General features: G+C 37.9%; 2 protein-coding genes across 2 annotated transcripts in view; one reads left to right on the top strand and one right to left on the bottom strand.

Moving 5' to 3' along the window:
• Positions 1–754: 754 nt before the first annotated feature.
• SLC17A1 (solute carrier family 17 member 1) overlaps positions 755–12,621 on the bottom strand; it is a 206,250-nt gene continuing 194,383 nt past the window's right edge. Inside the window, exon 13 of the mRNA XM_065912910.1 lies at positions 755–961. The gene's annotated coding sequence lies outside the window, so the exon portion shown is untranslated. The remainder of the gene's footprint in view (positions 962–12,621) is intronic.
• Positions 8,064–12,621, top strand: part of SCGN (secretagogin, EF-hand calcium binding protein) — a 49,664-nt gene continuing 45,106 nt past the window's right edge. Inside the window, exons 1-2 of the mRNA XM_065912915.1 lie at positions 8,064–8,145; positions 8,963–9,033. Of these exons, the coding sequence (XP_065768987.1) occupies positions 8,064–8,145; positions 8,963–9,033 (153 nt within the window). The remainder of the gene's footprint in view (positions 8,146–8,962; positions 9,034–12,621) is intronic.

Raw genomic sequence — 12,621 nt, 5'->3', positions numbered from 1 at the left:
CTCCACACTGTTTTCCATAGTGGCTGTACTAGTTTGCATTCCCACCAACAGTGTAAGAGGGTTCCCTTCTCTCCACACCCTCTCCAGCATTTATTGCTTGTAGACTTTTGGATAGCAGCCATCCTGACTGGCGTGTAATGGTACCTCATTGTGGTTTTGATTTGCATTTCTCTGATAATGAGTGATGTTGAGCATCTTTTCATGTGTTTGTTAGCCATCTGTATGTCTTCTTTGGAGCAATGTCTGTTTAGTTCTTTGGCCCAGTTTTTGATTGGGTCATTTATTTTTCTGGAATTGAGCTTCAGGAGTTGCTTGTGTATTTTTGAGATTAATCCTTTGTCTGTTGCTTCATTTGCTATTATTTTCTCCCATTCTGAAGGCTGTCTTTTCACCTTGCTTATAGTTTCCTTTGTTGTGCAAAAGCTTTTAAGTTTAATTAGGTCCCATTTGTTTATTTTTGCTTTTATTTCCAATATTCTGGGAGGTGGGTCATAGAGGATCCTGCTGTGATTTATGTCAGAGAGTGTTTTGCCTATGTTCTCTAGGAGTTTTATAGTTTCTGGTCTTACATTTAGATCTTTAATCCATTTTGAGTTTATTTTTGTGTATGGTGCTAGAAAGTGTTCTAGTTTCATTCTTTTACAAGTGGTTGACCAGTTTTCCCAGCACCACTTGTTAAAGAGGTTGTCTTTTTTCCATTGTATATCCTTGCCTCCTTTGTCGAAGATGAGGTGTCCATAGGTTCGTGGATTTATCTCTGGGCTTTCTATTCTGTTCCATTGATCTATATTTCTGTCTTTGTGCCAGTACCATACTATCTTGATGACTGTGGCTTTGTAGTAGAGCCTGAAGTCTGGCAGGTTGATTCCTCCAGTTCCATTCTTCTTTCTCAGGATTGCTTTGGCTATTCGAGGTTTTTTGTTCCTTTATTTTTGTTTTAGTTTCAAGTTTCTACTCTGTACTGTCAAAAAAACAAAAAAAAAAATCTTTGGGTAGAAGAATTTTATAACATTGAAAAAATAAAAAAGGAGGGAAGAAAGAATGAAAGAAGAAGATACATCAAAGCTTTTCACCACTGTAAGCACTGAGATTTAAAAAATAAAGTTTCACACTTTTTAATTTAGGATTTATTTGGAGAAAAATGGAATTCTTTATAAAGAATCTTGGCATTAAGAACTTCTTAATGATTCCTGTTTTTAATAATGTAGATAATATATGCTGAGTGACCTACACTTTCAGATAAATGGTGAGTTTGCTATCAACAGATTTCAAAAAAAGTGATATTATAAGATGTACTTTGGGAAAAATAAAATTAATCCCAGATGGAAGTTTTGAAATTTAAGAAGTATTAAACAAGCAAAAACAACAAGTTATAAGAAAATCTATACAAATTTTGGCTAGAAAAAGAATTATAATCTGTATATTAAAAATACACTTAAAATATGTAATAAGAATGGCATGTTAGTTGGAATGGGATGAAGATTTCTAAAATATTCTAAAGCTTTTGTGTTGTTTGGGAGGGCTGTAATTTATTAAATTTTATCTTAATAGGTATGCATGTTGTTATATTAATATCTATGATAGAAAAGAACTACAACAGAAAAGGAATGTATAACTTCCACATGAATAAATGGGTAAAAGTGAATGAAGTGGAAAAAAAAATTATCAACTTAAAAGTAGAGAAGAATGAAAGATAAGCATACAGCCAACTTAAAAGTAGAGAAGAATGAAAGATAAGCATACAGAAGGCAGGAAAAATAACAAAATAAATCCAAATATGTCAATAACTATAATAAATGAAAATAGCTGAATATTCTATAGATACATCAAGAACACACAAGGTGATGAAACTAAATGGAAGGAGATAGCTACTTCAAGCAAATACTACCAGCAAAATGCTGATGTGCCTATATTAGTATTAGATAAAATAGATTTTAAAAAAACAAAAAAAAGAAAAAAAAGAGAGAGAGAAAATTCATTACATAATAAAAAGGATCAATTCACCAAGAAGTGATAATAATTATGAATCAATATTCACCTAGGAACATTCTCAAAATGCATTAAATGAAACAAAAAAAAAGGAAATAACTATAGAAAGAACAAATTCATCATCAGAACAGAAGATTTTAACATCCATCTTCATAATTTTTAAATGAAGGAGGCAAAAAAATCAGTAAGTATAAATGAATCTGAACAGCATAACTATCATATTTAGTTTAATGAACATACATAGAACACCACACCCAAAACTGAGAAATTTACTTTTTTAAATGTATACCTGGATAATTTATGAAAATTACTTTACAAAGAACCATAAAGCAAACCTCAGCAAATATTAAAAGATGGGGATCATAGACCACATTGTTCATCTACAATGCAATTAGATTAAAAATCTGTAACAAAAAGGTAAAACCACATGTATCTAGAATTTAGGAAACATTTTAAGACATGTGTCAAAGGATATGATAGTGGAAATCAGAAACAAAATGTATTATTACACAGAAACCTACAGCAGTACTTAGAGGGACATTTATAGGTTTGACATGATTAAATTAAAAAGAAAGCTGCAAATTAATAAGTATCTAATCGATTTAGGCAAAAATGCTTATTAAAACAGCAATGTTTTGTGAATGAAATTTACAAGTCATTTGGGAAATAAAGTCTACTCTGTGTGGTCACCTGGACTTAGCTATTGCTATCATCGCTTCAGTAGGTACCAAGCGTCAGACATGATACTAGTGATAGAAAACCTCTGTAGTATTTAGGAATGTAAACTGGAGGGGGAAGAAGTGAGAAACAAAAAAAGCTTAAGAGCTGCATTATGTTTTTGTACTAGTTAATTTGTAATATACTATTCTGAAAAAGTAGAAAATATTGTAGTCCCAGTTTATTTGAACAGATTTGGAGATTTTAAAGAGCTGGTTTTACTCTATTTTACAGGGTATCAAAGTCTCCTATAATTTAGTGACATCCAACACATTAAGAAAACGTGGCATTATATAGTGTGACACAGAAATATTTAGTCACTGTCAGCAGACACTGTGACTGACGCTGTGTGTTGGGGGGCAGGGCAGGGAGGGAGCATAGAGATTCCGATGAGCCATTTGAGTATCACAGACTTTAACCCACAGCCCACCTCTTAATAAATCCTAAACTACCTAAAACAAGTATCATAAAATAACTATTAATTGCTTTGCTACTTTACAATTAATCCCATTTAAAGATTTTTGCTTTTACTGTTAATATGGGTGGGGGCGACGGAGTACACTTTACCACTGCTTATGGCAGAATAAATTGGTAAAATCTAGATGGAGGAGGTCTTTTTAATACTGTATTAAAGAGTTAAAATGTTATGTCATGTTCAGCCCAGAACTTCTGCATTTGAAATTTTATCTTAAAGAGATAATTACAAGAACATGCAAGAATTTAGCTGTCACAGCACTGACTGTGATATTGATAACCTAGAGATAACTTAAAAATCCCTAAAGAGGACATTAGTTAAATAAATTATGGCAATATAGATACGGACAGAATGAAAGGACAAAATAGGTGATCCACTAAGGGGATTCTAAGTAGAAAAATAATGGAGACCCATGTAAGTTAATGATTACTCGAGAAAGCAGGCTTGCTTAGCAACAAATCCAGGCCACAGTAGCACGGGACATGCCCCCAAAGAATAAAACAATGGTGGCATGAGTCCCACATCCTGCCCAGCGAGCTCAGTAAGTTAATGATCCCTAAATGTTCTCTGAACACATAAAAAAACAATCATTTTTGGGCCAGCTTGACCACCCAGTGAGAAGAAAACTCCCCTACTCAACCTGGAGGAGGAACTGATGATGGAAAGAAAACCAAAGGTCTTTTCTCCTCCTCCCAACTTTTCCTTTGATTATAACACTGCGGCCCACTAGGTTCTCAGAGCATCGTGCTTCTCTCCCGCTTGTCAGCCTCATAAGCGTCCTAGTCTAATAAATCACTTCTTATCTACTATTTTGCTCTTGCTGAACTCTTCTCTGCACTGAGACAAAAAGGACCATGGTATGAAAGGTTCTCAGAGCCCCCCATGAAATGATACTAATCAATTTCAACAACTTAAAATGACGTCATTCAAGAAAGCTTAATGACATGGAGAGGCATTCATAATAGTGAAACAAGCAAGTTACAGAGCAGTGTGATCCGATTTTTGTACACATTAAAAAAAAAGATTGGAAGGATATACACTAATATCTTATTATTCTTAGATATCTCTGGGTGGTGAAATTATGGGGGAATATTTATTTTCTTATCTTTATTATTAGAATCTGTATTATTCCTGTAATTAAAAAGAAACAATAAAAGGTATATATCTTTAAAAAGCATTAACTCTTATTTCCAGCATTTTCTTCCTGTAAGATTTCTTCTAGTTGGTTTTTTTGTCCTTCGGAGCTGGTATAGCATCAAACCAAGGCAATCTCTTTGAATTCTAAGGTCTACTATAGTCTGTGAGATGTCTCCCATATTTGAATGTTTAATAACTATTGGGAGACAATATCAAGGAAAGCATTGTTCATATTTCCGACTAGAAATTTCATTTTGAGTTTGTTGAAAGATTCAGATATTCTAACTCAAAGTTTAATGCATGCATCAGGGTTAAATAACTTGTTTCAAATTAGAAACCATTGATATTTCTTGTACAACTAACCATCAATTAGCTATGCTAATGAGAAAAGCAGGAAATGATTGCAGGACAAAATGAAATCAGTAGGGGTAAAAAAGAAAACAACTCATTGCAGTGCTTTGTTTCAGCCATCAGTTGTTAAACCTTACCAGAGTGACACAGGCTTTTTTTTTTTTTTTTTAAGAGATGGAGTATTAAAAAAACAAAAAACTAATTCCTTAGAAGTCTTTCTCTTTTCCAGATTTTCCTTCAGAAAAGTCATACTAAAGAATACAATGACCAAAATATAAGCAGTAGGAAACTCAGAGACAAAAGGCTAGTTAGCAATTCTAATCTCTAGGGGAGTTTTTTTTTTTTTTTTTTTTTTTTTAAGTATCAATGCAGAGTCCTTGATGCAGACCATTTAAATCAGAATCTCTGTGTAAAGGGCTAAATTAATCTATAAGTTGCATAAATTACATTTTGAGTTAATTCAAGCTGTTTTGTATTTGTACCCTGAGTTCTCTGGTTGGACAGTCAGGGAGTCAGGTAAATCATCTTTGGTTGTTTCACCTCCATTCCCATCACTCCAGTCCCATGCAGAACATTTTCAGTGAGAAAGTCTTAAAAGTGACTTCTGCTGATCCAGTATCTTTAAATACCTTCCTAATGACTCTCTTCCCTGTCAAAGATTTGGAATTTTCCCAGAAGGAAACCTTTACTTGAGAGAATGCAAAGTATCACTGCCCTGACTGCTATCTGGGTACAAAGAAAATGAAAATAAGTCACTGAATGGAAATTACAACTCCCCAGAGAGCTCCACATGCCAGGCTCCTGGAAATTGGTCTGAGTTCCCTTTGTTCTTCAGTTCAAAGAACAGCAGACCTTGTAGCTGTACTTCCTTCTCTAGATATCACTTTTACAACTTTCAAAAACTATGTTTGAATTACAAGCTTCTGTAGAAAGTTTTAATGTAGAATTACAAATAACAAAATTAAAATCACCCGTGATTCTCCCTTTTCCTCAATCTAGAGATAAAACATTTATATCATTAGTGTACATTCTTTCCTTTTTTTCTGTGTGTAGAAATGTACTTATTTTAAAGGTTTGGGTCATGAAATATGTGCATTTTTATAACTTTTTAATCTTAAACCTATGTTCTAAGCATTTTTGTGTGTGTCATCGAGCTTCAAGTTTTCTGTGAACACAGCAAAGCCTATCGTTGTGATTCACCATCATTTATTTAACCATCCACGGTATTTGACCTTGATTATTACATCTGACATTTGCCTTGTTTTCCCTTTTTTCCTATTTACCAGAAAGCAAGATGAGTCACAAACCTGGTGAGTCCATTCTTGTATTTCCTGACTAATGTTTGACACTATATCCAATAGTTTCCCAGGACCACATATGATATGACGATATATGACACTAAATCCCTTAATCTATCCTCCTGCATTGCTCTCCAATTTTTATATCCACCATTTCCCCCAAGTGTGATGATATTGTTTTTCCTCCTTTAACCTAAACCACACTCCTAAAAAATCCTGACGTTTACATCACCATCTTCCAAATGTGTATGCAGAGAAGATTGATCATTTTAGTATCTAGCCCACACTGAATGTTTACTCTGTTTTCCATGCTAAGAGGTGTATATGTATTTTTTCATTTAAACTTTATGACAGTAATATAAAGCAAACCCTACTATTATCTCCATTCTGCAGGTGAAAAAGTGAGGCTTCTTTTGAGTAATTCGACTAACATCACAGCTAGTAAGGCAAAACTGGCCCTAAACTCAGACCTGTTTGCTTCTACATAATTTATCATTAACTAACATCCATATTTATTCAAATTTTCTTATTTTTTGCCTAATGCCTTTTCTATTCCAGGATCCTAACCAGGATACAGTGCTACATTTAATTATCATGTCTTCTTAGATTTCTCTTGGCTCTAATAGTTTCTCAGACCTGCCTTATTTTTTCTAAGCCAATAATATATATATATATATATATATATATATATATATATATACACACACACACACACGCACATATATATATAGTGACCTCGTACTCTATAAGACCACAGCAATTACAATTTATTGCACATTGTTAGGGTTTCCCCTCATAGCTCAATTGGTAAAGAATCCGCATGCAATGCAGGAGACCCTGGTTCAATTCCTGGGTCGGGAAGATCCACTGGAGAAGGGATAGGCTACCCACTCCAGTATTCCTGGGCTTCCTTGGTGGCTCAGCTGGTAAAGAATCCACCTGTAATGTGGAACACCTGGGTTAGATCCCTGGGTTGGGAAGGTCCCCTGGAGAAGGGAAAGGCTACCCACTCCAGTATTCTTGCCCGGAGAATTCCATGGACTATAAGTGTCTCTATAAGTGTCTTCCAGTTGAGCTACTTCAAATCCTAAAAGATGCTGCTGTGAAAGTGCTGCACTCAATATGCCAGCAAATTTAGAAAACTCAGCAGTGGCCACAGGAATGGAAAAGATCAGTTTTCATTCCAATCCTAAAGAAAGGCAATGTCAAGGAATGTTCAAACTACCACACAATTGCACTTACACTCAAAATTCTCCAGTACTCAAAATTCTCCAAGCCACGCTGCAATGGTACGTGAACTTCTACCCCAGAACTCTGCAGTTGACCACCATGTCTCCCCCTAGAAAATCTTTTCCTGGAAGAGAATGGCATAGTATCAACTTCACTCAACATCCTAATATCCTGATTTAGACCACAGTTCCTTGTAGAATCTTTATTTAGATCCAAGTCTTTATAGTGCATTTTCTCTGCAATGTGCATGTCCTACACAACCTAAGCTCAGTAATTGCCTTTCAACGGTCTCCTTGCTTACTGGTAATCTATCACCACCAGCACTATCACCCCTCTCTCCACCTCACCCCCACACTACATTTCTAAATCAGGTCCAAACACCAGCTCTTCAAACAGGGGGCTCTCTCTAGAAAATCGCCTGTTTGGAAGATAGTGTAACTTAAGGGGGATGCTTTCTCTGAGTGTGATACACAAATTAAAGGGCAAAGACAGTGAACCACGGACACCCAGAAACAGCTTTCTCCCTGACTTCCCCATAGCGCTAGGCAGACAAGAACTCCCGGGTGGATCTGCCCGGGACAGACAGCACGTGGGGCGGGGCCACACACGAGGAACAGGGCGGGTTCCAAGCAGCTGGTTTCCCTGAGCGGTGTCCGCGGTGGGGGCTTGGGCACTGCAGAGCGTCGCCAAGGCGCCAGCAGCCACCCTGCCAGCTACCCTCGTGCCCGCCCCTGAGACAGACGCTCGGAGCAAATCAGAGAGCAGAAGCAGTAAGCGAGGGTGTCAGACGACACAGTAGAGGAGTCTTGATCAAAGTTCCCTAGGGGTTCCTTTCCAGCCGGTGCCCGCGCTTCGTTGTCAGTACCATGGACAGCACCCGGGAGCCGACGCAGGGGCGCTTGGACGCCGCCGGCTTCTGGCAGGTTTGGCAGCGCTTTGACGTGGAGGGTGAGTAAAACAAGACAACTGTTCAGTCCTGTGAAAGGACCCAGAGCTCCCCCTTCCCCGTCCATCTTCCCCGCGGGAAAAGTTGTCTTCCAGCGCGGTTAATGCAATAAACCTCACGCTGTATACCTAACAGATGTTTGGGAGACTGCAGTTGTACAGTATCTAGATATCTTGTGAAAGTTCAGGGTGGGAGGAGAGACTTGAATCCCACCACTCTTTCCCAATCTGTGTGTGTGGTGATATAGAGATCACTGTATATATTAGAGGCTTGGGGACTGACACCCGGGTATCTGAAGTCAGTTCTGACTTGTTTTTACTCCAATCTGCTCATTTTCACGCAGTGACTATCTGGGTAACCTCTTGTCTCTTAAAGAGAGGGTGAATTTTTTAAAAAATCAAATTTCAAAAAGACACTACCCCCACTCCACAAACATGAAAATATCTAAAGCATGTGTTTTAAACCTTGAAAACTAACATTCAATACTTATATCTCTTAAACTTTTTGAAAACTGCAAAAACCTTGGGTTAGAGTTTATTCTAAAACTCATGTTTATTTGTGGATTAAAATTCATGAATAGCTCTTTCCCAAATATTTATGAGCCCCAGCACAAAGCATTTACTCTTGAACGTATTTGCTATTTAGATCCATGTCTTCTAGAGTAGATGTTGCCACTTAAGAGTTGTAAAAAAAGAAGATCCATGGGGATTTTATAAATTTGAGATAAAAAACAAATTTAGATGTTAAATGTTAATTACTAAATGCCACATGTTATTATATGCAAGTGACTATTATTTATGCACATCTTTTTGTATTTAGAAAAAGGTTACATAGAAGAGAAGGAGCTTGATACTTTCTTTTACCACATGTTGACAAAACTGGGTGTTGATGTAAGTATACTTGGTGCCACTAAGAATTAATTTGTTTCTCAGTGAGTTATAAAAAGCATCCAAATCATATGTTGATTTGTACAATACCTATTAATCCCATCTGACCTCTTTTCTTCCTTGCATGTAATTTTTCTTCCTCTCCTAGCAACATGGAGGGATTTAGGTAGGTTTTATAAAAGGTTCAACTGCAGCATTAGATGTGCTGGCCACTGACTTTTAGTGTGACATCTGTCATCCACTATTTCAACTATAAATTAAAACAAGTCTGTTTTGAATGTCTCCTTGGTTATGTCTCTGCTAATGGATTTAAATCTAGAGATAAGGTAGCTCACTTTGTTCAAAAAGGTGGAAAAGATGTTGAAAGTGTTAAGGTGCTGAGGGTTTAAGTGCATTGGATATTACCTGGACAGCAAACCACAAATAAACTATTTAGAATAATTTTTTCCATTATTCATTGTTAGTAAAGGTTACAAACTTATGAAATGGCAAACCAGAAAATAACAAACATACTCAGAGCCCAAATGTAAATGTGAACCAATCTATCCAGCATCTGTATCCTTCCCTGATGGTAAATCTATCCTTGAGAGAGGCAGATTAACGTTTGATAAGCCCTCTACCAAAGCAGAGGAGAAACACACACAGAGACGCGCCAGCGTGGGGTTGGGAGAACCTGGTAAAGACTCCATCAGGGGATGCGTGGTAAGGGAAGCAGCTCTGGAAACAGTAGCATTTAAGATGAATTGTGGTGATAGCTTATCCTCAGATATAATCGTTTACATGGAAGAGTACTGGAGCACATGACACTTTCATGTAGGAGCCCAGTGAGGGGAACAAGCAGCTTAGAGATGGTGTTTCTGAGTCGGAGGGAGGGCAGTCAGCTCAAGATAAACAAGGCTGCCATCTGCCTCCAACAGCCACACAGAGCTCTTGCTCTCTCTCATTTTCATCTCTTCATCTCAGTTTCTCTCATTTTTCTGTCCATTTCTTATTTCTTATTCATAGCCATCATCTGCCATCATCTCCTGACTTTCCCTGTGATCTCTCTGTCTCTCATCTCTCTCACCTCTCTCTGGTCTTTATTTCTCATATGTCTCTCCATTGGTCTCTGTCTCTTTCTCTTTATTTATCCTTCTGTCTTCAGTCTGTTTCTCATGCTCCCACAGTGCCTTTCTCTCCCTCTTTTTTTTTTCTTCTCTTTACTATCATGTCTCTTCGTCCTTCGTTTCTTTTTATCAATATTTTCTCTCCTTTTCTCTTTCCTTCCCTTATTTCTCTGCCTCTCATTTCTGCTTTGCTCCTGCTTACTGCTGGCTCAGATGGTAAAGAATCTGCCTGCAAAGCAGGACACCCAGTCTCAATTCCTGGGTTGGGAAGATCCCCTGGAGAAGGAAATGGCAACCCACTCCAGCATTCTTGCCTGGAAAATCCCATGGACAGAGGAGCCTGGCGGGCTGCCGTCCATGGTTGCAAGAGTTGGACACAACTGAGTGACTACACATACTACTATAAATGCAAAGGTTCGTGGCATTCCAGAACCTTTGATACCATTCTGATACCACTTTGTCAAACATGACAGGAGTATTTGAGGAAAACAAAAAAGATGAAGGCAAAACCATTCAAAGTCTCAGAATAAACTGGATGGTGAAAAAAAAAATAAAACCCCAGAGACTTGGAGAAAACAAGTCACACCTTTTGTGTGTGTGTGTGTGTGTGTGTGTGTGTGTGTGTGTGTGTGTGTGTGTGTGTGTGTGTGTGTGTGTGTGTGTGTGTGTGTGTGTATAGCCGAGTTTTATCAAAGTAAAAAAAGGGACAGAGAAAGCTTCTGACATAGACATCAGAAGGGGGAATGCTCCCCCCAGCTAGTCTTATCAAGGCCTTATATATCTTTTTTCAGACCCACACCCACAACACACACCTTAAATTAACAAGATTAGAACTAACAATAGAAAGATCTTACCAGACCCACTCCCATAATATACATTTTAACATGACAGGATTAGTCAGAAGGTTCTTGTTAAGGAGAAACATGTCCTTGAGCAAGATACACCAGTTATATGGAACAAGACAAAGAAATGTAGAGAAGAACTTTTGTCCTTTCCTTCTCCTTGAGAATTCCAGACCCCTATCTCCACTCCAAGAGCCCCAGACCCCATTTTCCTCTTCAGGGACCCCAGACTTCTTATCAACTTGCCTAGGATTTGACTCTCTCATTCCCCCTTTTTCTTTTAGGAGAAATATGTTGCCACAGAAAAGGGGTGTCATTTTCATTCCATAACTTCTTCCTGCTGTTGAGGAGTGTGGTCCCTAAAATGTTGAGGCAACATATTCTCCTAATCCTCATATTGAGGGTCTCTGATCCAGGGGCCCCAAGTAATAGTTGGAGGAGGTTGTGGCACTCACAGGAGCTTGGACAAACATTTGTAACTTAAAAGCTTTCAGATGGTTAGAAACAAACCCAGTTTTACAGTTACAGATGTAAGGCAAAACAGTCATTAAACCAAGTTAAAACCTAACAAAATGAAAAGTCACATTATGTTCATACTTAAGGTACAATATGTTATACCAGTCCATCTTAGGATTGTGAGATGTCATCACAGAGTTGAAGAAAGTCCTTTCCTTAAAGCAGAGAAACCCACCATGGGAAGTCTTCAGTTGATGAGGAGGGGAGTGCTCTGTAGACGTAGCAATTATGTTGATTGTGGAATGCTTCATAGTAATGAGCCCAGGACAGGAAGGCGTTGTCTTGAGGGTCAAACGGCAGACTCAGGACTTTTGGAGTCAGCAGAAGCAAGCCCAAGTAGACTCTTAGGCCCATCGTGGTTCCTGGCTCACAGTGACTTGTTTGACTCAAAGGCTGGGTCAGACGTTAACCTTCCAATAATGTCTGTTTAAAAGCTAAAAGCTGAGTCACATAGTTAATTTTAAGGCTGCAGAATCTATGACATTATCTGTGCACAAAAACAATCAGTCATAGAGACGTCCCTTCTTCTTAGGGGCAGTTCAAGCCCTCATTAAAGCCATGGGTAAAACTTTAAGTCAACTGTCTTGTGCTTCCTGGCTTAGCTGACACGGATGTCTTTCAATGTCATTAGCTTTTTCAACTTTTTCTGAAGATTGGGGTTTCCAAGAACAGTGTGATATTCTATTCCTAGAGCCTTTGACACCCCTTGAGTTACAGCAGCTTTAAAGACTGAGCCATTGTCACTCTGAACTTTATTTATTTTTATTTTTGTCATTCTGAACTTTAAAGTTTAAGATTTCACTTACATCATGAGAAGTCAGTACAGTAAGATTTTGCCCATTCATTAACCTTGGGCTTTAGTGAATACTGCCTTTGATGTGAGAACTGGTGAGGGTCATTGAGCTTGATAATGACAGGAACAGCATTTTGTGCTCAATCCATAGTTTTTCCATCAGACCACAGTCTAGGATTTACATTTTATTCAATTAATGGGAGAGAAAGAGCAGGCTCCATATTCATGAAAACAGAGTTCTGGACCTTGCTCACCCTCTCTCTCCCCAGAAGGGTTGAGGGAGACTCCGGTATGAACAGAAACCAGTGAGAAAACAGCACAGAGCCCCAGTTGT

The sequence above is a fragment of the Muntiacus reevesi genome, chromosome 20 (genome assembly GCF_963930625.1).
Source record: "Muntiacus reevesi chromosome 20, mMunRee1.1, whole genome shotgun sequence".
NCBI classification, from domain to species: domain Eukaryota; kingdom Metazoa; phylum Chordata; class Mammalia; order Artiodactyla; family Cervidae; genus Muntiacus; species Muntiacus reevesi.
The sequence above is the reverse complement of the archived record's forward strand: the minus strand, read 5'-3'. Positions and strand labels throughout refer to the sequence as shown.